This window comes from Nannobrachium achirus, assembly GCF_963921795.1.
Source record: "Nannobrachium achirus genome assembly, chromosome: 11".
Taxonomy (NCBI): domain Eukaryota; kingdom Metazoa; phylum Chordata; class Actinopteri; order Myctophiformes; family Myctophidae; genus Nannobrachium; species Nannobrachium achirus.
Window position 1 is genome coordinate 24,523,024 of NC_137820.1, and position 20,782 is coordinate 24,543,805.

The 20,782-nt window shown below is 40.5% G+C and overlaps 1 protein-coding gene across 1 annotated transcript; it reads right to left on the reverse strand.

Moving 5' to 3' along the window:
• Positions 1 to 420: 420 nt before the first annotated feature.
• On the reverse strand, positions 421 to 19,597 carry LOC308294236 (uncharacterized protein; the record flags this gene model as incomplete). Its single annotated transcript, XM_080736963.1, has 31 exons — positions 421 to 664; positions 786 to 858; positions 1,023 to 1,172; positions 1,273 to 1,420; positions 1,515 to 1,592; positions 1,762 to 1,908; positions 2,088 to 2,189; positions 2,519 to 2,623; positions 2,714 to 2,867; positions 2,974 to 3,107; positions 3,196 to 3,343; positions 3,427 to 3,627; positions 3,728 to 3,907; positions 4,689 to 4,761; positions 4,872 to 5,021; positions 5,390 to 5,528; positions 6,418 to 6,516; positions 8,505 to 8,603; positions 10,350 to 10,491; positions 13,333 to 13,405; positions 13,502 to 13,651; positions 14,069 to 14,216; positions 15,054 to 15,134; positions 15,381 to 15,524; positions 15,646 to 15,747; positions 15,910 to 16,014; positions 16,188 to 16,341; positions 16,443 to 16,576; positions 17,693 to 17,822; positions 17,940 to 18,129; positions 19,519 to 19,597. 31 exons carry the CDS (start codon positions 19,595 to 19,597, stop codon positions 481 to 483), a joined length of 3,996 nt encoding a protein of 1,331 aa, XP_080593089.1. The 3' UTR covers positions 421 to 480.
• Positions 19,598 to 20,782: the final 1,185 nt, after the last annotated feature.

Sequence of the window (20,782 nt, forward strand, 5' to 3'; positions counted from 1 at the left end):
ACTTCATATGGGAATGTCCATATATGGAGGGAGACAGCAGGCCATATCTGTGTGGCTGGTTCAGACAATTAAGGATCTCCATAAATGGGCATAAAAGGGATTGTATGTATGATGTCAGATATGATAGACATCATCAAGATTTTCACATAACAAATAACTGAGTAAGCATGTTTGGGGTCTCAAAGCATATCTCCATATACAGTAGCTGGATCTCCATATATGGGTACCAGGGGTCTCCATATATGGGTTACTGGTCCGATATACATCACTGGCCAGATGGCCAAGACATACGACAAGCGACATGCGACAAGCGAACTCGCCCTAAAGGGCGAGGTCGCTTGTCGCCCTGAGGCGTCTTACTACTGTGACTTTCTCTTCCAGCTTTTTGTTATTAATCAAATCTCTCTGATATACTGTAGTTGTGGTTGATTGTAAGACGTTTTATAGGCGAGTGGAATGGAGAGAGGTGTGCTCTCCATCCTACAGTTCACTGTGCTCTACATTCTCTTGACTCTGCTGAATCTTCTCAGGAACGGTTTGAGTCAGGAAGGTGTAGCGGTCCTTCTTCAGGTGCTGAGCAGACATCTGTTCCAGCCCAATGGACAGGTAGTGTTCATCTACACCGTACTGGTGCCAATGTACCAGGCCGGCTCCATTAGGTGACCTACATACACAGTGGTTTGTTTGTTTTTAAGTATAAACAGTAATGAGAGTATGTTGATAGAGCACTTATCTAATTATAAGATATACTGTAGGCCTACTGTGTATTGTGAGTTTAATCCTACCCCGTCCGAGCAAAGTTGCCCCAATAGCTCATCATGGTCTTGCTAAGCTGTTCGTCTTCTTCTGTGCATGATACTGTAGAGTGATTAAGAAAAATGGTTTTCGTGAAGCTTCTGATGTACACTTTCAAAAGGTATTCATTCTTTGAAACCAGAGACAAATTCATATTTATTATGTTTCATTATTTTGTATAATATACAGTATAATAAAATCATATAATTATATAATATTGCACTTACTCCCAAATTCAGCATAGGAAGTGACAAAGCAGTATCCAAATACAGTGATGAGTTCATCACCATGGTCTGATCCAACAAAGCTTGGTCTTCTCTCCTGCAGGAATGTGGGTGGATGCTGGTACTCATACAGGTATACAGGAGCACCTGCATCTGGTTGTAGACAAAATGAGGTATGTGAGTATAATAATATTCGAGGCAAACTGCTAATAAAAAACATTCTTAAGATTGCATTATTTTGTCTTACAGTTACCTCTGTGGGAATTTGCAGTCTTAATGGCTGGAATGGTAAAAAGAATGTCCCCAAGCAGCTCTGTAAATCCATCTCTAATTTTCAGTCGATCTCCAGAGGTTCCTAGATATTCATCTGCCACAAGCTCTTTCACTGGGCCATCTTTCAGCTTGAGGAAAGAGAGAAATCATAAAGGCTATAATAAAAGAAAAACATGGCAAAATCAGAACCATGAAATGAATGCAAGACAGTGTTTGTCTTACATCGGGAAAGAACATGGATAGAATAGGCATGACATGTTCCCGGTCCATTCCCTCTGTCCAGTTTGGAGGAGCAAAGAACTAAAAGAGCAAGCACATGTTTTCATTTCTTAGTTTTGTAGAATAAAAACAGAATCAAAACGATATATACAGTATTTCAGAAAGACCTATAGTATGAGTATAGTAAACTCAAAATATCCATTGAATGAATGCAATGATATCAAAGATAATGTCACATTGGTATACTTACCATAGGGAGTAGCCAGCCCCCTTCATGATTATTAATGCCTGTTATGAAAGGTATTTTAAGAAGTTCATGGTGTTGGTAGTGTTCATCCACAAGTTTTGTCAAGAAATATCCATCAACGGTGACAGGGTATCTTATCATCACGTTCTCCTTGAGAGAAAAGCATACGAATGTGTAAGACTAGGGAGTGTAAAACTCAGGGAAGAGTTATTAAAATGAAAATCATTCAGAGCAACAAAAACATTACACTGAAATCTGTGTAATGTTCTATATGATCAACTTGTTATGTCAGCAGATGATATCTAATATATCTCTTGTACATGTCTAACCTTTTCAAACGTCAGCATAGCATCAATGTCCATGGATCTCAGGCCGTCAGCAATCATTTTTGTGCTTGTGATGTCACAGCCTGATACATTGCTGGCTAAAAGCTGGCAATAACGATCAGAGAAACATACAATTTTAAAGAAGGCTCCAATGTGGATATTGGACTTCATGTGCAGAGCCTGGGCATTAGTTATTTATGACATATCTTTTGCCTGTATAACAACTAATTTGGGCAAGATGTCAGCCTAATCAGAGCCTCATTGACTTCCAATACAAGACTTACTGGAAAGTGAAGAGATATGTGGGCAAAAATTGATCTTGTAAACCGCGTCAGTGCCAGATGTGTCCAGCGGTTTACAAGATCACCCACGGTCACACAGAGACTTCTGCACTTTAATGCTTGCAATGAAAATAAAGTAAACTGGTTAAAAACCTGTGCTACGGGCAAAGGATCTTGTGTGAATATTGCATTCATTGCAGCAGTGCCACTCTCAGCAATTCCACGGTGAAACAGGCCATCAGACAATGGAGACAGAGCCTGATAATTCAAGAAATACAAAACATGGAATAAATTCTTTGTCACTGTCATTGAGTTTTAAAGAATATTTTTGTGTGGATTGTACTGTACCAGGAGGGACACGCTCACTCCACCAGCGGACTCCCCAAATATGGTGACTGAACCTGGATCTCCTCCAAAGTTATGGATGTGCTCCTGGACCCATCGCAGAGCTGCCACTTGGTCCAGTAAACCAAAGTTTCCTGAAATCTGTTCATCTCCAGTACTGAAAAGAGCACACAATCAGATATCACTAAAACAACTCAGAGCAAGGCATAGTTCTTTCTTAAAAGGACATCGTCATTATGCTCATCATACTTCATCTTCCTCACCTGAGAAATCCCAGTGCTCCTAAGCGATATTGGACCAGAACCACAACTACGTCCTGGTAAGCAGCCAGAGCAGAACCATCATATACTGAGGCTGAGCCCATTGTTAGCCCTCCACCATGGATCCAGACCATGACCTAGGGAATAGAACAGTGATTATTTGTTATCTTTTTAATTGTACTAATTGCACTCACTCACTTCGATGAGGACAAACAGGGATCTTACTGGGAGTTTGGCATCTTGAGCAGCTTTGGCTGGAGTGTAAATGTTGAGGTAAAGACAGTCTTCTGAAATGTCAGGGATGTCAGGGATATTTGTCTTTGAGAATAACATATTTATCATATCCAGAAGAATCTGTTTATTTTGGACACACCTGTGAAAACAAAACAAAAATTCAGTTAATATACCGGTACGGAATAAAACTATCAAATAAATATACTGTGCCTAATGACTTACATGAATGGTTGTTGGGTGGCATCCCTCACTCCTTCCCATCTCTCTGCAGGCTGGGGTGGGGTCAGTCTCAAAGGACCAACAGGAGGCTTTGCAAACGGCACTCCCAGGTAGACATGGACCCCTGGATCCTTCCCCTTTACGCTCAAATGCTCTCCTCTCAGACTTCCCAGTTTTGTGTGGATTACAGGCCCTGTCTTTGGTCTGTGAGACAAGTATCATACAGAGATGCTGCAGTGAGTTTCAACCCAGACAAAACCTGCTTTTTATAGATATATTTATAGGTATAAACACAGGATCATACAGTTCACTGTTCTCCATCTTCTCGCTATGTTGTCTGATCTTCTCAGGAAGGGTTTCAGTCATGAAGGTGTAACGGTCCTTCTTCAGGTGCTGACCAGGTTCCTGCTCCATTCCAATAGAGAGGTAGTCTCCCTCTGCTCCATACTGTGGCCAGTGTACCAGGCCAGCTCCATTAGGTGATCTACAAACACACACAAACACAGTACAGAAGGGGTGGGTGGTGATACAATTTGAACAGCGTAAAGAACACTAAGTCATTGCATTGAGAAGCTTGTTAAAAATATATTGTTCTTTTTTTCTTTTCTTTTTTTTTCCTTTTATCCCACAATTTTGTAACACATTTTTCACCCAGTGCCCACCCTATACATTTTTTAATATAGTCAATTTATCATCCTACACACCAAGGTTTTCCTCTTTCTCCACTGTTATTAACTCTTGCCATCAAAACACTTGCAATTGCTGTCAGAGCCCAACCAACAATCCAGAGGCATCACAGTAGGTGGCATTTAATCACCTGACTCTATGCAGACATATATTGTTATAATTTGTTACATTGTCTGTGGTATCCTCTAAGTGCAAAATTTGTAACATCAATATGTCGCCAGTTGTGTATCAAAATGTCTATTTTATTTTTTACTAAACTAAATGAGCATATATCCGCTGCAACACATGACACTCCTGCTCATGTCATGATCATTTTGTGGTTGTACTGTATTTGGTTGTCTTGGAAATATTGTCAGTAAAGCATACCTGTAACTGAGAACCTTAATTTACTAAATAAATATACCTTCTCAAAACTGGTCAACCATATCATATACAATATAAGCTGTAGTAAGTTTAGTTAAATAAACTTGTATAAACGCCATACGGTTAGAATAAGAAGTTGACATTGAGAGTAAAAAAGGTATGGCAGCCACAGAATGGATCAACAAACATCTGCACATTAAGGAGTAGACATTTACCTTGTACGAGCAAAGTTGCTCCAGTATTTCATAATAATTCTGCTTAACTTCTCATCTTCCTCCGTACATGACTCTGAAGAGAAAGAATTATGTAGAAATGATGTAGAAATGGTGTTCAAAAAACACAATGACTACTGTAATTATGTTCAATTATGATGAACTACAAAACACTGCTGGTTTTACCTGTTAACAAGACTTGATCTTGTGTGAAACACATTCCAAAAACAAAAATGAGATCATCTCCATGATCAGAGCCAACAAAGCTGGGCCTCTTCTTCTTGAGCATGCTGGGTGTCTCCTCTAACTCATAGAAGTACACTGGAACTCCTGCATCTGTTTGGAGGATTAAAGAAAGTCATACATTTATACCTTTGTTCTCTACTTCTTCTAGTGTTTGAGTTAATATTCAAGTCAGTATAGGAAGATGGGCAGTTGGGGAGACAGTGAGTTTGAAAATAGCCAACAATTAGCAAATAGGATTAAGTGGTAAATGGTCTGCGTTTAGTGCTTCATAATGTGTGTTACATTAACACCGGTCTGACTGAAACTGCAGAGATTAAAGTCTGTGATGTCACAGATTTAGAAATAACGTAATTCTTAAAAAAAAAAAGAACAAGATCGTGTTTATTATGTCCTCAATTTCCAAATTTGGTGAAAAATTGGTTCTGTTGATAAACATCATCACCTTATCAGTCTCTTACCTCTGTGGAAGTTTGCAACCTTAATGGCAGGAACGGTAAACATCACATCTCCAAGCATCTCAGTAAACCCATCTCTAACTTTCACACGATCCCCTGAAGTTCCCATGTATTCATCTGCCATCAGCTCCAGGTCCTCAGGCTAAACAGACAGAACATTCAGTTAAGGCCTTGACATATAAAACACATTGGAAGTGGTGAATGGGGGGAGGATGTGATCCAAATTGATGCTCAATCCTGGACAATGCTGTTCACTGTCAGGTAGCCACATGGCTGGTTTGGTGAACTTTCAGGCTCCTGCTAATCCACTGTAGTGGCACACAAGCATTTCAGCTAATCATTACAGGCTTTCCATGGTCTCAGTCAATTATTATTATTATTTTTTTTGTCACAATTGTCATGGCAGACCCCTGAACAGCATTTGTGCCCAGTTTTGTGAGGATTGGAGCAATTAAATTTAATTAAATTCAATTAAATTCAATTCAACTCAAAGGAGATTACACATAACAGTTGGAGGGGATACACACTACACAACATTGTGTTTAACAGAGCTATGTCACATTTTAGCACCTTACGTTATATTTTGTGGAGGTTGAAAATGAGCTAGTTAGTTAAATTAGTTAGCCTTATACGGTTTGCTCGCTTTAGACTCTAGTTGAATCCACTTTGGCTGCTAAAACCACCTATGTCAATATTGTATTGTCTCAATCTGAGCAGGGAGGGAAATTCAATAATTGTGATTTAATTGTGTATAAAAAATAACTATTAATATTTTACTATTCTGTTCATGTTATTGTAAATCATGTTAAACAACTGACAACTGATTAATGGTCTTCTTGCAATTGCATAACACCAGAAATTGCTGGAAGAACAGCAGGGCATACTCATGTTGCCTCATGCTCTGGACTTTTTGCGGTATGTTGAAAACATTTCTGTAAAATCAAATATAGGGCCAATATGTTTTAGTTTTGGAAAATTTTGGCACGGTACATTAACAGACATTGATGCAAGAACTGTGGTGTTATTCTTACATTGGGGTAAAACACGGTCATAATCTGTAGAACTTCATGCCGGTCCATTCCATCCACCCAACCTTCAGGAGCCATGAACTGTGATGACAGAATGCAGAATTATACAGTATATAATATAATACATAATTATACAGTAAGTACTAGAACTGCACTCTGTCGAGGTGCCAACTTGCGCCTTGTGCACATGATGTGTGCCCATCTGGTTTCATTGGCTGTTAATGAAGACATAACCATATAACTCTTATATACCTAACCCTGCTGACATCACCAGTGGCATCACCAGGAATGCTGGTCCCTCACAGGCTGTTAATGATGACGTTGCCAGAGATGCTAGTCCCTGAGTGGGCAACGGTCTTCAACAAGGGGGTACACCTACATACATACATACCCAGCCGATCGCAGTACTTGCGCGCTCTCCTTGCGCAAGTAACAAGGCTTTATCTCTGGAGAAGATAAATACCAGTAAGACTCCCTAATCGGGAGATAAGCGACCGTTGGTCGCTTATCTCCACAAATAGGCCAAAAGTTTGTTTTACCAATTATCAAGACATACGGGCAGTTGACAGTTTGCCATGGTTACTCATTGAAGTTGAATCTCCATATATGGAGACATAAGTTGCTCATACCATAGCAACCATGTTTTTTACAGGGCCTGGGATTGATGACATCAGAAATCTCCATATATGGGCATGAAAGGGATTTTGTTTCTGGAAATATGTCTGTGGGGTGCCACATTTGGAATAAAACACTTACATCACACATCTGGATATCCATACAGCCCATCTAGTTTGCCTGTGTCCATTTATGCCCATATATCTGATGACATTGGGACAATGATCTCCATATATGGGCATAAAACTTATGTTAATTAGTAAAGCCTGGGGATCTCCATATATGGGCATGAGGGGTACCCTAAAAGGGCATCATCTGGGAATAGCAAATATAGTTATCCTAGAAAGTGAAAATCTTACATCAAAGGCCATAACTACCTACCTACCACCATACTGCATTCCTCATTAAACTACCTACCAGTAAGATGCCTATAGGGAGAAAAGCAAAGGGCGTGGTTGCACCATTTCTTGGTCTTCTGGCCAGTGATGTATATCGGACCATTTAACCATATATGGAGACATCTGGTACCCAAAGATATTCACAGATATGGGCTTAATATTGATGACATAAGGGATCTCCATATATGGGCGTAAAAGGGATTTGGTTCCCCTGGCATCACAGGGATCTCCATATATGGGCATAAAATGGATTTGGTTACCCTGGCAACACGGGGATCTCCATATCTCCATATATGGGCATAAAAGGGATTTGGTTCCCCTGGCATCACAGGGATCTCCATATATGGGCATAAAAGGGATTTGGTTCCCCTGACATTACAGTGATGTCAGTGGCTGGTTCTACAGAGGGGATCTCCATTTATGGGCATAAAAGGGAATGTATGTATGATGATGTCAGATATCATAGACGTCATAGGACTTTCACATAACGAATAACTGAGTAAGCATGTAAACCCGTAAAATCTATATTTGGGCATGGCTGATTTATGACCTCATCATGATGACACGAGCAAACACAGCTGAATTGTATAAATGATCAGTGCAGAAACCAACAGAAGTATTTGACCAAGACTCTTCGATTTAAACATCAACAAAGGTGTGACGTTTGTTGATGGTCACAAAGGTGTGACGGACGGACGGACGGACGGACGGACGGACGGCCGGTGGAGGTTTTCATAGTAAACTGCTCCCTGACGGTCGCAACTATAGGCTAGTCAATAATGATTATTGAAAATACCCTTGCCCTATATCAACTTACGTTCATTAGGAGCCACCCTGCTTCGTCACTATTGATCCCAACCATGAGAGGCACATTGAGCATCTCATGATTTTCTAAAGCCTCCATTCCAGACTTGAGCAGGAATTTCCCATCAACAGTCAATCCAAGTTGTAGCATTGCATTCTGTAACAGACAAATGTATTGTTTGTATTATTTTATAATATTGTTTGTTTGTTTGTATTGTTTTGTAGAAGAAAGAGGACTGTTTACTTTTATGCCCAGGATCCAGGAAATCTCACCTTCTGAATATTCACTATGTCATCTATGGTCAGCTTCATCATACATTCAGCAACCTTCTCTGTGGTAGAACTGTCACAACTAGACATGTTTGCTACAGTCTACAAAGCACAATAAAGGGATATTTAATGAACATTTTATTATCATACCTTTATTATACCTTTTATTGATTCATCTATTTGTAATAGCAAAACTAACCTGGGCAACAGGCAGAGGGTTGGCGGAATAGGCCATTTCTATTGCTGCAGAGCCACTCTGTGCTATTGCACCATGAAACAAGCCAGCAGACAATGGAGAGAGAAGCTGGAAGAAGATAGAGTTGTAGTGAACTTACAGGTATGAACTGCTTGGACGATGGAGTGCGGGAAGTTGGGGGTGGGGTGGGGCGTTGGTAGTATGGGGGGCTTCCACATAGGAACTGTGGCACATAGGAACATAAGCCCCTTTTCCACAGGCCCAACACCACACCACTCCACACCACACCGCCCACTTGTGCCAGGTTTTCCACTACAAGGACCTGGGTAGAGTGGTGTGAAAGTGGTACTAAACGTGGTACTAAAAAGTATCCAATCTAGAGTGGGTCTGAGCTAGGCAAAACAGGGCCAAACATTTCATAATGACTGATCACTCACTGACTTTTCATTTAGACCACCAGGATATAGTTGTAATACATGATAATAGATTCTATTGTGTTATAACCACTATTATATTATAGTGTATTATAATTATTATAGTAATACATTAATACTTTATTGTGTATTATAATCACAGTTATAATCCATCATAGTGTATTATAATTTAGGATAGTTGTAATACAAATTCATATTGTATTATAATCACAGTTAAAAGGGTAAATTTGTTTCTTACCGATAGGGGTACTTTTGTCTAATGGAAAATGTAGATTGTATGTGGTGCGGTGTGGTGTGGTGTAGTGTGGTGTGGCGTGGTGCTAAAGTTGCAGTCGAAAAGGGGCTATAGGGGCGGCAGTGGCTCAGGGGCAGAGTGGCCGCCTTAGAACACGGAGGGTTCCCAAAGGGAACTGCTTGGAAGATAGGGGTGGGGGAGTTTGTGTGACATGATGTAATTTTTCGTAAATCTAAATACTTAATTACATGCAATATTTCATCTGTTGAAGTCCATACATCCTAGTTGTACCCTCACTATTAAGGATTTGAACGCTACAGGTTTGCAACAGTTAAAGACCATACTTCCATAATGGAGGGGTCTTTCAGGTAGGTCGGGCGGAACCTTTTCTTGTGGTGAGTAATTGCTAACAGTCGATCTCCATACTGCACTTAATCAACCTGGCAACACCAGGGAGTTAAATTCTCTTCTAATAATAATTAGTAAATTATTTTTCATTTATTGGTCAATTCAAGTTAAGTAATGTACAGTAATGTACAGAGTTTGGACAAGGCATTTCTCTTGAATGCTGCCTTCAGGTATGGCATGGAAAGGGCATTTGCATTTCTTTCACCATAGTAAAAACTGAATTCATATTCTGGAGAGGACACTTTTTACAAACGGGTATAAGGGCAGGGGCTCAAGCCCCCTTTGATGTCTATGTGCTGTGCACGTGCCTGTCTGAGAGGGAAATACCAGTGGCAGCAAGGGAAGAGGATAATGCAGCTACTGTAGACCATCCCTGGTTTAGATCAACAGAACCGCAATGGAAATAGGCTCTCAGATGTTAGTTTTTTGTGTCTGTGTTTGTTTATCCTTTGGACTAATATGTACAAATGCAATCGTTTATGTTTGTGCATAATGTTTCCTTCAATTAAGTAGAAAATATTGTTAATAAGTCATTAGATTTTGTGTACGGTGTGTGTTCTTACTAATGCAGATACGCTAAATCCGCCGGCGGACTCCCCAAATATGGTGACGGAATCTGGATCTCCTCCAAAGTTGTGGATGTGCTCCTGGACCCATCGCAGGGCTTCCACCTGGTCCAGTAATCCATAGTTCCCTGGTAGATGCTTGTCTCCTGTGCTTTGTAAACAGAGACATTTGTAAAATATCAATCTGGGAACTCATTCAGTACATATTATTATTAATATTGTATTATGATTTGTATTATTTTTGATTAGTAGTCCATAAATACATCCAGTTTGACACATCACTCCATGGTTCTGGGGAGGACCCAGTCTTACCTAATGAGTCCCAGTATTCCAACACGATATTGTATCAGAACAACGACCACATCCTGGTAAGCAGCCAGAGCAGAACCATCGTATGCTGATGCAGAACCCAACTGAAATCCTCCTCCATGAATCCACACCATGACCTTAATAATCGCATCAAAAACATGTGACATGATAAAAAAAAATTGTACATCTAAATACTTAATTAGTTGCAATATGTCATCTGTTGAAGTCCATACACATCCTAGATGTACCCTGACTAAGGACATGAATGCTATAGTCGAGGGCCTTAGGGAGATAAAATGGTCATTTCGTGCTAATGAGTCTAAAAGCGCCTGCATACTCTAATGATTTAGCTAGGGCGCCCGAGTCATCGACCTTCAGGGTCGCAACACAGCAGCCAAATCAAGTTGGGCTCCCATCGACTTTCTATACACTATACTACAGGAAGAAAACAAATCTGCTTTAAGTAGGATATGAGGGGTCTAACTAGGGGTTTGTCATGATCCTGAATCCATTGCAAGCATTTGTTTTGCACAAAAAACTTTCCTTGGGCTAAAAAACCACCCCACAAAACTGTGGTTTTGTGATCATCACTTTTCACAGTTTGGTTGGGGCCATTTTTATCCCAAGGAATGTTTTCTGTGCAAAACAAATGCTTGCAATGGATTCAGAATCGTGACAAAGCCCTAGTTAGACCCCTCACATGCTACTTAAAGGAGCATGAAACACAAAATCACTTTTTCTATAAATATATATTATATCAATGAGTCAGTCTGATAAAACAAATTAGAGGCTGGGTTTCATCCTCCTTTAAAGCAGAGTTTCTTTCCGTCAGTGTCGGGCAGAAACCTCATATCTCCAAGTTTCAAATTTGTATGTTCTTTTTCACAAAGTAAAGCCCTGCTTCATCATACAAGACTGTCGCACAAAGCTAGTAGTGAAAATATCAGATCTACAAGCACACAAGATCTGTGTTTGTAGATCGGCTATTTTCACTAGTTTAGATCGTTTTTAAAATGATACATACAAAACGAACGGTTTTGGACATACAAGGTTTCCACCCGACAACGACGATATTGTATAGAAAGTCAATGGGAGCCCAACTTGATTTGGCCGACTCTGGCGCCCTAGCTAAATCATTAGAGCATGCCCTGGGCTACATCTGTGCAAAATTTGTGCACAGATGTGTCACACGAAGTAATTGAGATGAAAAATACATTTCAGCTTGCTTTAATGCTTAAATATAAATGTTCATTCGTCTGAGTATTGAATTCAATACTCACAGGCAGTTTACGACTCTCGGAAGGGGTGTAAATGTTGAGATAAAGGCAATCCTCAGATATGTCCGGGAATTTGATTTCCATGGATAGATTGGCATATAGCTTATCGTAGATACTGCTATCTTGAACACACCTGTAATGCATTTAAGTTGCATGAAATGAAGTGTGTTACAGTATTCCACATGGACTTTTTATACATGTAGCTTATAAACTGTCAAAATGTAATTTACACAAATGTTTTGCCTCGCTCTTACATGAATGGTTGTTGTGTGGCATCCCTCACTCCTTCCCATCTCTCAGCAGGCTGGGGTGGGGTCAGTCTCAGAGGTCCAACAGGAGGCTTTGCAAATGGAACTCCCAGGTAGGCATGGACTCCTGTATCCGTCCCTTTGACGGCCACAGACTTGCCTCTTAAGCTCCCCAGTTTTGTGTGGACTACAGGCCCTGTCTTTGGTCTGTGAGACAAGTATCATACAGTGATGCTGTAGTGAACCCGGACAAAACCTATTTTTATAGGTATATTTATAGGTTACTTATATTGGTTACTGTAAATTGCTCTGGATTAAGAGTGTCTGCTAATTGCGTAAATTGTAAATTACAGGATCATACAGTTCACTGTTCTCCATCTTCTCTCTATGTTGTCTGATCTTCTCAGGAAGGGTTTCAGTCATGAAGGTGTAACGGTCCATTCTTGGGTGCTGACCAGGTTCCTGCTCCATCCCAATAGAGAGGTAGTCTCCCTCTGCTCCATACTGTGGCCAGTGTACCAGGCCGGCTCCATTAGGAGATCTACAAACAAACAAACACACACACACACACACACACACACACACACACACACACACACACACACACACACACACACACACACACACACACACACACACACACACACACACACACACACACACACACACACACACAGAAAAGGAAGGGTGGTGATACAATTTAGAACGATTTAGAACAGCGCTGTATCGGGAAGCTTGTTAAAATCATATTATATCTTTTTAATTAAGATAATTCTTCATCCTATTGTTGGTAGTCCAGGGCAACCCATTAAAGCAGCAATGTTCTGGTTTTCAGTTGGAAGAAAACCAGAAGAGGGAACTTAAAAGAAAAATAAATCACACTTGAGCGGTGCTATTACAATAATAATAATTGTATTTATTAAAGATTCATTCTCAAAACTGGTCAAGTATTTCATATACAAAAACGCTGTGAGTTTAGTTAAATAAACTTGCATAAAAGCTGAATGTGTTGCCTTTTATGAAAAACCCATTATTCACTTTTTGTATTACCATTATATTGTTAGAATAAGAAGATGATGTTGACAGTAAAGAGTTATGAAGGCCACAGAATGGATTGACAAAAACTTCTGCACATACAGTATAAGAGTAGACGTTTACCTTTTATGAGCAAAGTTGCTCCAGTATTTCATCATAATTCTGCTTATCTGCTCATCTTCCTCTGTACATGACCCTGGAAGAGAAAGAATTACAGAAATGGTGTTTAAAAAACACAATGACTAATAGGCAGGTACAATAATGATGAACTACAAAACACTGCTTGTTTTACCTATTAACCTGACTTGATCTTGTGTGTAACACATTCCAAAAACAAAACCAATATCATCCGTATGATCAGAGCCAACAAAGCTGGGCCGCATCTTCTTGAGCATGCTGGGTGTCTCCTCTAACTCATAGAAGTACACTGGAACTCCTGCATCTGTTTGGAGGATTTAGGAAAGTCATTCATTTATACCGTTGATATCTTCTAGTGTTTTCCCAGGCAACAAGTTAGAATATTCAAGTCAGGTAGGAAGATGAGCAGGTGGGGAGACAGTCAATGAGTTTGAAAATAGCCAAAAATTAGCAAACAAGATAAAGTTGTAAATGGTCTGCATTTAGTGCTTTATAATGTGTGTTACATTAACACAGATCGATCTGACTGGAACTATATAGGAAACACAGACTATTGTCAACTATTGTACTCCAGGAAGAACTGAGATTGAAGTCTGTGCTGTCACTGGAAATCACATTCAAAATAAATAGATACAAATCATAAAACACACTCCCAAATCATGTTTGATATGTCCTCGATTTCATTAAAACTGGATTTTGGTGAAAAACATTTGTCAGTTACCTCTGTGGAAGTTTGCAACCTTTATGGCAGGAATGGCAAAGACCACATCTCCAACCACCTCAGTAAACCCATCTCTAACTTTCACACGATCCCCTGTAGTTCCCATGTATTCATCCGCCAACAGCTCTGTTATCCACTGGTCTTCAGGCTAGATCATAGACAGAACATTCAGTAAGGCCTTGACATATAAAACACCTTGGAAGTGTTGAATCGGGGGAGGATGTGGCCATTAATGCTCCATCCTGGACAATGCTGCTCAATGTCAGGTAGCTACGTAGTACGTACATGGCTGGTTTGGTGGCACCGAACAGCCGAATTAATGACGGACCCGCTCCCCGAAACTCTGAATGACGTCATTTTGTAGTTTGGAGAGAGCCGAACCGAAATAAATTCTGCTCTAAAAGTAGAGTATGAATCGGCCCTTAGCCTTAAACAGTTTGCTCGCTTTAGACTGGTTGAATCTACTTTGGGCTACTAAAACCACCAAAGCCAGTATTATGTTGTCTTAGGCTAATGTTGTCTCAATCTGAGCAGGGACTCAATTCTGTTCATATTATTGTAAATCTGTGAACTGAGTCTGATTAATTACTGATCTTCTTGCAATTACATAACACCAGACATATCTGGAAGAACAGCAGGGCATGCTCATGTTCCTACTGTACATAGGTATTCAATTCATCAACATGTAAAGCAGCACCAATAACAGTGTCTGTGGGTGTCGAAAATCTTTTGGAGGTAGGCTATTTAGTTAGATATGCAGGTATTGGGGGCATTGAAGGCAGAGTCGCATACTTGCATTGACTATTTTGAAAGCCAATCCCAATAACCCGAGCCATCCTAGGCTAGCAATGCTGTTGACTTAAGTATTTTGCAGTATGTTGGGCACTACCAAATATAGGGCAGGTATATGTTTTAATTTCTGAACATTCTGTATACCAGATCTACCAGATACCATTGATGCAAGAACGGTGGTGTTATTACTTACATTGGGGTATGTTAACGTGCTCATAATCGGTAGAACTTCATGCCGGTCCATTCCATCCACCCAACCTTGAGGAGCCAAGATCTGTGATGACAGAACGCAGAATTATACATAGATATAGAACATGACTTATTTTGATAATTGAAAGTACCCCTCACAATTTCCTGTATGTTCCTCTTTGTGTTTAACTGTGTGTGTGTGTGTGTGTGTGTGTGTGTGTGTGTGTGTGTGTGTGTGTGTGTGTGTGCGTGCGTGCGTGCGTACGTACGTACGTGCGTGCGTGTGTGCGTTGTATCAACTTGCGTGCGTGTGTGCGTTGTATCAACTTACATTCGTTAGGAGCCATCCTGCTTCATCACTATTGAACCCAATCATGAGAGGCACATTGTGCATCTCATGATTTTGTAAAACCTCCATTGCAGACTTGAGCAGGAATTTCCCATCAACAGTCAATCCGAGTTGTAGCATTAGATTCTGTAACAGACAAATGTATTTTTTGCATTATTGTATAATATTGTATATTTTTGTATGTATTGTATGACTTAATGAACATGACTTCTGATGACTTTTATACCCAAGATCCTGGAAATCTCACCTCTTTCTGAAAATTCACTATGTCATCTATGGTCAGCTTCATCATACATTCAGCAACCTTTTCTGAGTTAGAACTGTCACAGCCAAACATGTTTGCTACATACTGCAATTAAAGCACAATAAAGGGATTTTTAATGGAAATTTGATACATTGATACATTATAGATTATACCTTGGCTTTCATGCATGCATCCGTTTGTAATAGTGTAGCGTCTGAGGCTGCAAGGCATAGGTGTAGGCCCTGAGCCTACAATAGCAGAACTAACCTGGGCAACAGGCAGAGGGTCGGTGGAATAGAGAAGGTCCATTATTGCAGTGCCACTCTGTGCTATTGCACCATGAAACAAGCCAGCAGACAATGGAGAGAGAAGCTGCCAATAAAAGAGAGAGTTTAGAGAGCTTACATGAACTGCTATGGGGAGATGGGGCAGATATGGGGGTGGGGTGGGGCATTGATATGGTGGAATGCATGCTGATATAGGACATATTGGTCCTTAATATATTGGCAGGTTACATAACTTAACCGCTGTTCAGGTATTCTTACTAATGCAGATACGCTCACTCCACCGGCAGACTCCCCAAATATGGTGACAGAACCTGGATCTCCTCCAAAGTTGTGGATGTGCTCCTGGACCCATCGCAGGGCTTCCACCTGGTCCAGTAATCCAAAGTTTCCTGGTACATGTTCGTCTCCTGTGCTTTTGTGAACAGAGACGTTTGCAGAACATAAATATACATCCAGTTTTACACAGTATTACATGGCTCAGCCAGGGGAGGACGCAGTCTTTACAGTACTTACCTAATGAACCCCAGTATTCCAAGACGATATTGTATCAGAACAACGACCACATCCTGGTAAGCAGCCAGTGCAGAACCATCGTATGCTGATGCAGAACCCATGCCAAATCCTCCCCCATGGATCCACACCATGACCTTAATGACCGAATCAAAAACATGAGACATGCTTTTATTTTTCTATTTAATTACTTGATTACTTGTAATATTTCATCTGTTGAAGTCCATACACTCCTAGATGTACCCTGTCTAAGGATATGAACACTACACTTAACTGTTTGATTAATGCGCAACATTGTTCATTAAATAGTAGGCTATACATTTTACATCAGTAAGTTATATATTTCCATATTTCCAGACATCTCTCCCCAGTGTGATAGGTTCACCAGATGCAACTCTATTACATAGTTTGGGGTTTGAGTGTACATAATTTGGAAATAAAGGTAGACTTTCTTGTGAACATTTATGGGAATTCACCCCATATAAACATTTTGACATTCGTTTGTATTTGTATTCATTTCATTGTACCTGTTTATTTTGTGTGTGTATGTCTGTTTGTTTTTGTTTGCTTTATCCTATGCTTCAAAATAAAACATATTTGAAATGAGGATATGAACACTACAAGAGTTAAATGAATGAATGAATGAACTTTATTTATATAGCCCCTCTTCACCGCACGAATGCACAGAGTGCTTTACAGATACACAATATAAAAGTAAGCTTTACAGTTGCAGAGACACAAAGATACATAATAAAAAATAAGCTCTACAGTTGCAGAGAAGACACCAATAAATTAAAAACACCCAACAGTAACAGAGAATACAAAAGAACAGTAAAATCAGGGATGCCTATAAGTGACCAAAGGCCTGTCTGAACATGTATGTTTTCAGATGCCTCTTAAAGGAGGCCTCTGAGGGGGCCGTTTTTAGATCCAGGGGGAGGGCGTTCCAGAGCTTTGGGGCTATGGCCTCAAAGGCTCAGTCGCCCTTGTTAAAGACCATAGCTGAAAAGGCTAAGCCAATCACAGTGTTGGGGTTCAATCATCCCATCCCCTTTGGCTAAGGGATCTAAAGTCCTGCAGGCAACTAGACAGTGCTCAAGTTCATGTTAATGCATTGCCAATATTTCAAGTAAAATCTTTTCAAAAACATGTTTTAGTGTACTTAACAAAGACATATTTTTTTTTAATTTTTACCTGGTCTTTAATGCTTAAAATAAACGCTCATTTATCCGAGTTGTGCGTTCAATACTCACAGGCAGTTTACGACTCTCGGAAGGGGTGTAAATGTTGAGATGAAGGCAATCCTCAGATATGTCTGGGAATTTGACTTCCAAGGATAGATTGGCCGCAAGCATAGTAGACAAACTGGCGGTTTGAACACACCTGTAATATATGGATTTAAGTTACATGGAATTAAGTGTGAGGTGTTACAGCATGGATTATCTCTTACTATACTTATACACGTTCTAAGGTCATTTACATTCATGTTTTGCCTCTTACATGAATGGTTGTTGGGTGGCATCCCTCACTCCTTCCCATCTCTCTGCAGGCTGGGGTGGGGTCAGTCTCAGAGGTCCAACAGGAGGCTTTGCAAATGGAACTCCCAGGTAGGCATGGACTTGTGTGTCTTTCCCCTTTACGCCCACATACTTGCCTCTCACACTCCCTAGTTTTGTGTGGACTACTGGAGCTATAGAACATTGAGACAGATTTAGGCAATGTCCACACGCACACAGGTACTTTTTCACAGACCATGTGCGTATTGAGTTTCATGGATCTAATTTCTGATTTTAGAATTGCCCAGTCTCCCTCACTGGCAGGCTTATCAGGACTACAAAATTAACTATTTTCATCAGATATTGTTTTGAGTTGTTCGCAAGATTAAGACACATGCGATGCAATAGCATTGCACTGTCGTTATTAGTTTTTTGGACAAATATTGGTTCAGTGTAGGTAGGCCCACTAAATTGAGTTAATCCCGCCGGTCTACCGTTGCTATAGACTGTTTTCCTGAGCTCCCTGTAGAGATAGCCTTGTAAACCAGCTTCCGGAAAACGCATTGTCATTCTGGATTTACGGAAGTTGGTGGTTTACGAGGCTACCGTAGAGAGCGCTGCCGCCTTTGCTGAGGTGTAAACAGCAGCCAGTGGTGGAGTAGAAGTAAAATTATTGAAAATGGGAAAGACTCCAGTAAAGTACAAATACTCACAATTGTACTTAAAGGACGATTTCAACACGTTTCAACCTGTCTTCATATAATAGGTCCTCACTAATATTCATGATAAAATAGCACAATTCTTTTCTACTTGGTCTGGCTCAGGAGAGCTGTGGGTGGGTCAGAAATCCATCCACCAGTGACATCATCAAAGGGGAATCCAAGCTAATAGAAACTGCAGGCTTTCTATTCCTGAAAATATGCAATATTATAATGGAATTCATTGTTCTCGCAATACTAAAAATCGAAATATATTTTTCTAAAATATTGTTTAAAAAAAATCTGTCAAACGATGATGTCACTGGTGGATGGATTTCTGAACGGCCCACAGCTCTCCTATGAGACCCAGACTGAGTAGGAAAAAAATGCAACATTAGTGAAGACCAATTATATGAAGACAGGTTGAAAAGTGGTGAAGTCATCCTTTAAGTACAGTACTTAAGTAAATGTAAGCTACAAGTTACTTTACACTACTGTTTACACCGCAGCTAATGGCGGCAGCGCCCTCTACAGGGTGTCGCTCAGCAACTATCTGGAGAGATACTTTTACAGGTGATGTAAGGCTTTGAATGCCTCTTGGCCAATCACCATGCACTAGCCTTTACATAATTAATGTATTAGCCTCGCCCTACAACGGTCTCACCTCTGGCCTTACAAAACAAGATATAAGCATGTTATTGAGGTAAAAGGTCACAGATGTTGTTGAACAAGCCCACAGAGAACTCAAACCAGAAATCCTGCAGGACTAGTTGGATAGGCATTGAGTAACTTAATAGGCAACGGTGGTTTGGATTAATAATGTGAAGGCTCAAATTATCATGGTTATAAAGGAAACAGAAAAAATATTAAATATTGTCTACTTACCATCCAAGTCTGCAGCAGCACATATAAACCATGTGCAAACTGCTAAGAGGAGTGGGGCTGCTGCCTCTGCAGACCTCATGCTTCACTTGTGTGCTGCCGAATGCGAGTCTGCTGCAACACAACGCTGAGCGTAGCCGACTCAAATGACACAGGAGTGGCAAACTGCTCACCTGCCTTTCACCTTTGTACGTACATGAATTACGCAATACTTTTTAGTGCTCCCTAATGATAAGAGTTCTGCTAGCCACTCCCCTTCACTTTTTCTCCATGCAAAGATGCATAGCAACAACAGCTGGGACAAGGAGAGCTGTGGGGGTAGAGTGAGAGAAATTGGAGTTGGACACGACCCAAGGCATTTGACCCATGCACTTTAAACCATGTGGCACATTATCACATTGCGCCGTATTTCATCTAAGGGCCATTAGTCTTCAGTAACTATATTTGTGTCCAACATCTATCCTCTAGTTGACCAATGCTAGGAACAAATACATATATTTTGTACATAAATGTTTCGATGGAAATGCTATGTGTATTTAGATACGTTGTAAAGTAACTTCACCTGGCTGTTAACTTGTGATGATGCAATAAAGATGATTCTCTGATACATATTTTATACAACAATACATCATTCTACATTTTGTAAAAGGATCTGTTAATTTCGTACTATTTCATTTGAACATACTAGAGGTTCGCGGCCCTTCGGGCCGCTCACATCTAGAGATCGCGCCTGCTTCGCAGGCGCTCACAGCTACGTTGCAGCAGCGATCCACCCACATCCATCCATCCATCCATCCATCCACATCCATCCATCCATCCATCCACATCCATCCATCCATCCATCCACATCCATCCATCCACGCATCCATCCATCCATCCATCCATCCACATCCATCCATCCATCCATCCATCCACATCCATCCATCCACGCATCCATCCAGCCATCCATCCACATCCATCCATCCATCCATCCATCCACATCCATCCATCCATTCATCCATCCACATCCATCCATCCATCCATCCATCCATCCATCCATCCACATCCATCCATCCATCCATCCATCCACATCCATCCATCCATCCATGCATCCATCCACATACATACATCTATCCACATCCATCCATCCATCCACATCCATCCATCCATCCATGCATCCATCCACATACATGCATCTATCCACATCCATCCATCCACATCCATCCATCCACATCCATCCATCCATCCACATCCATCCATCCATCCACATCCATCCATCCACATCCAT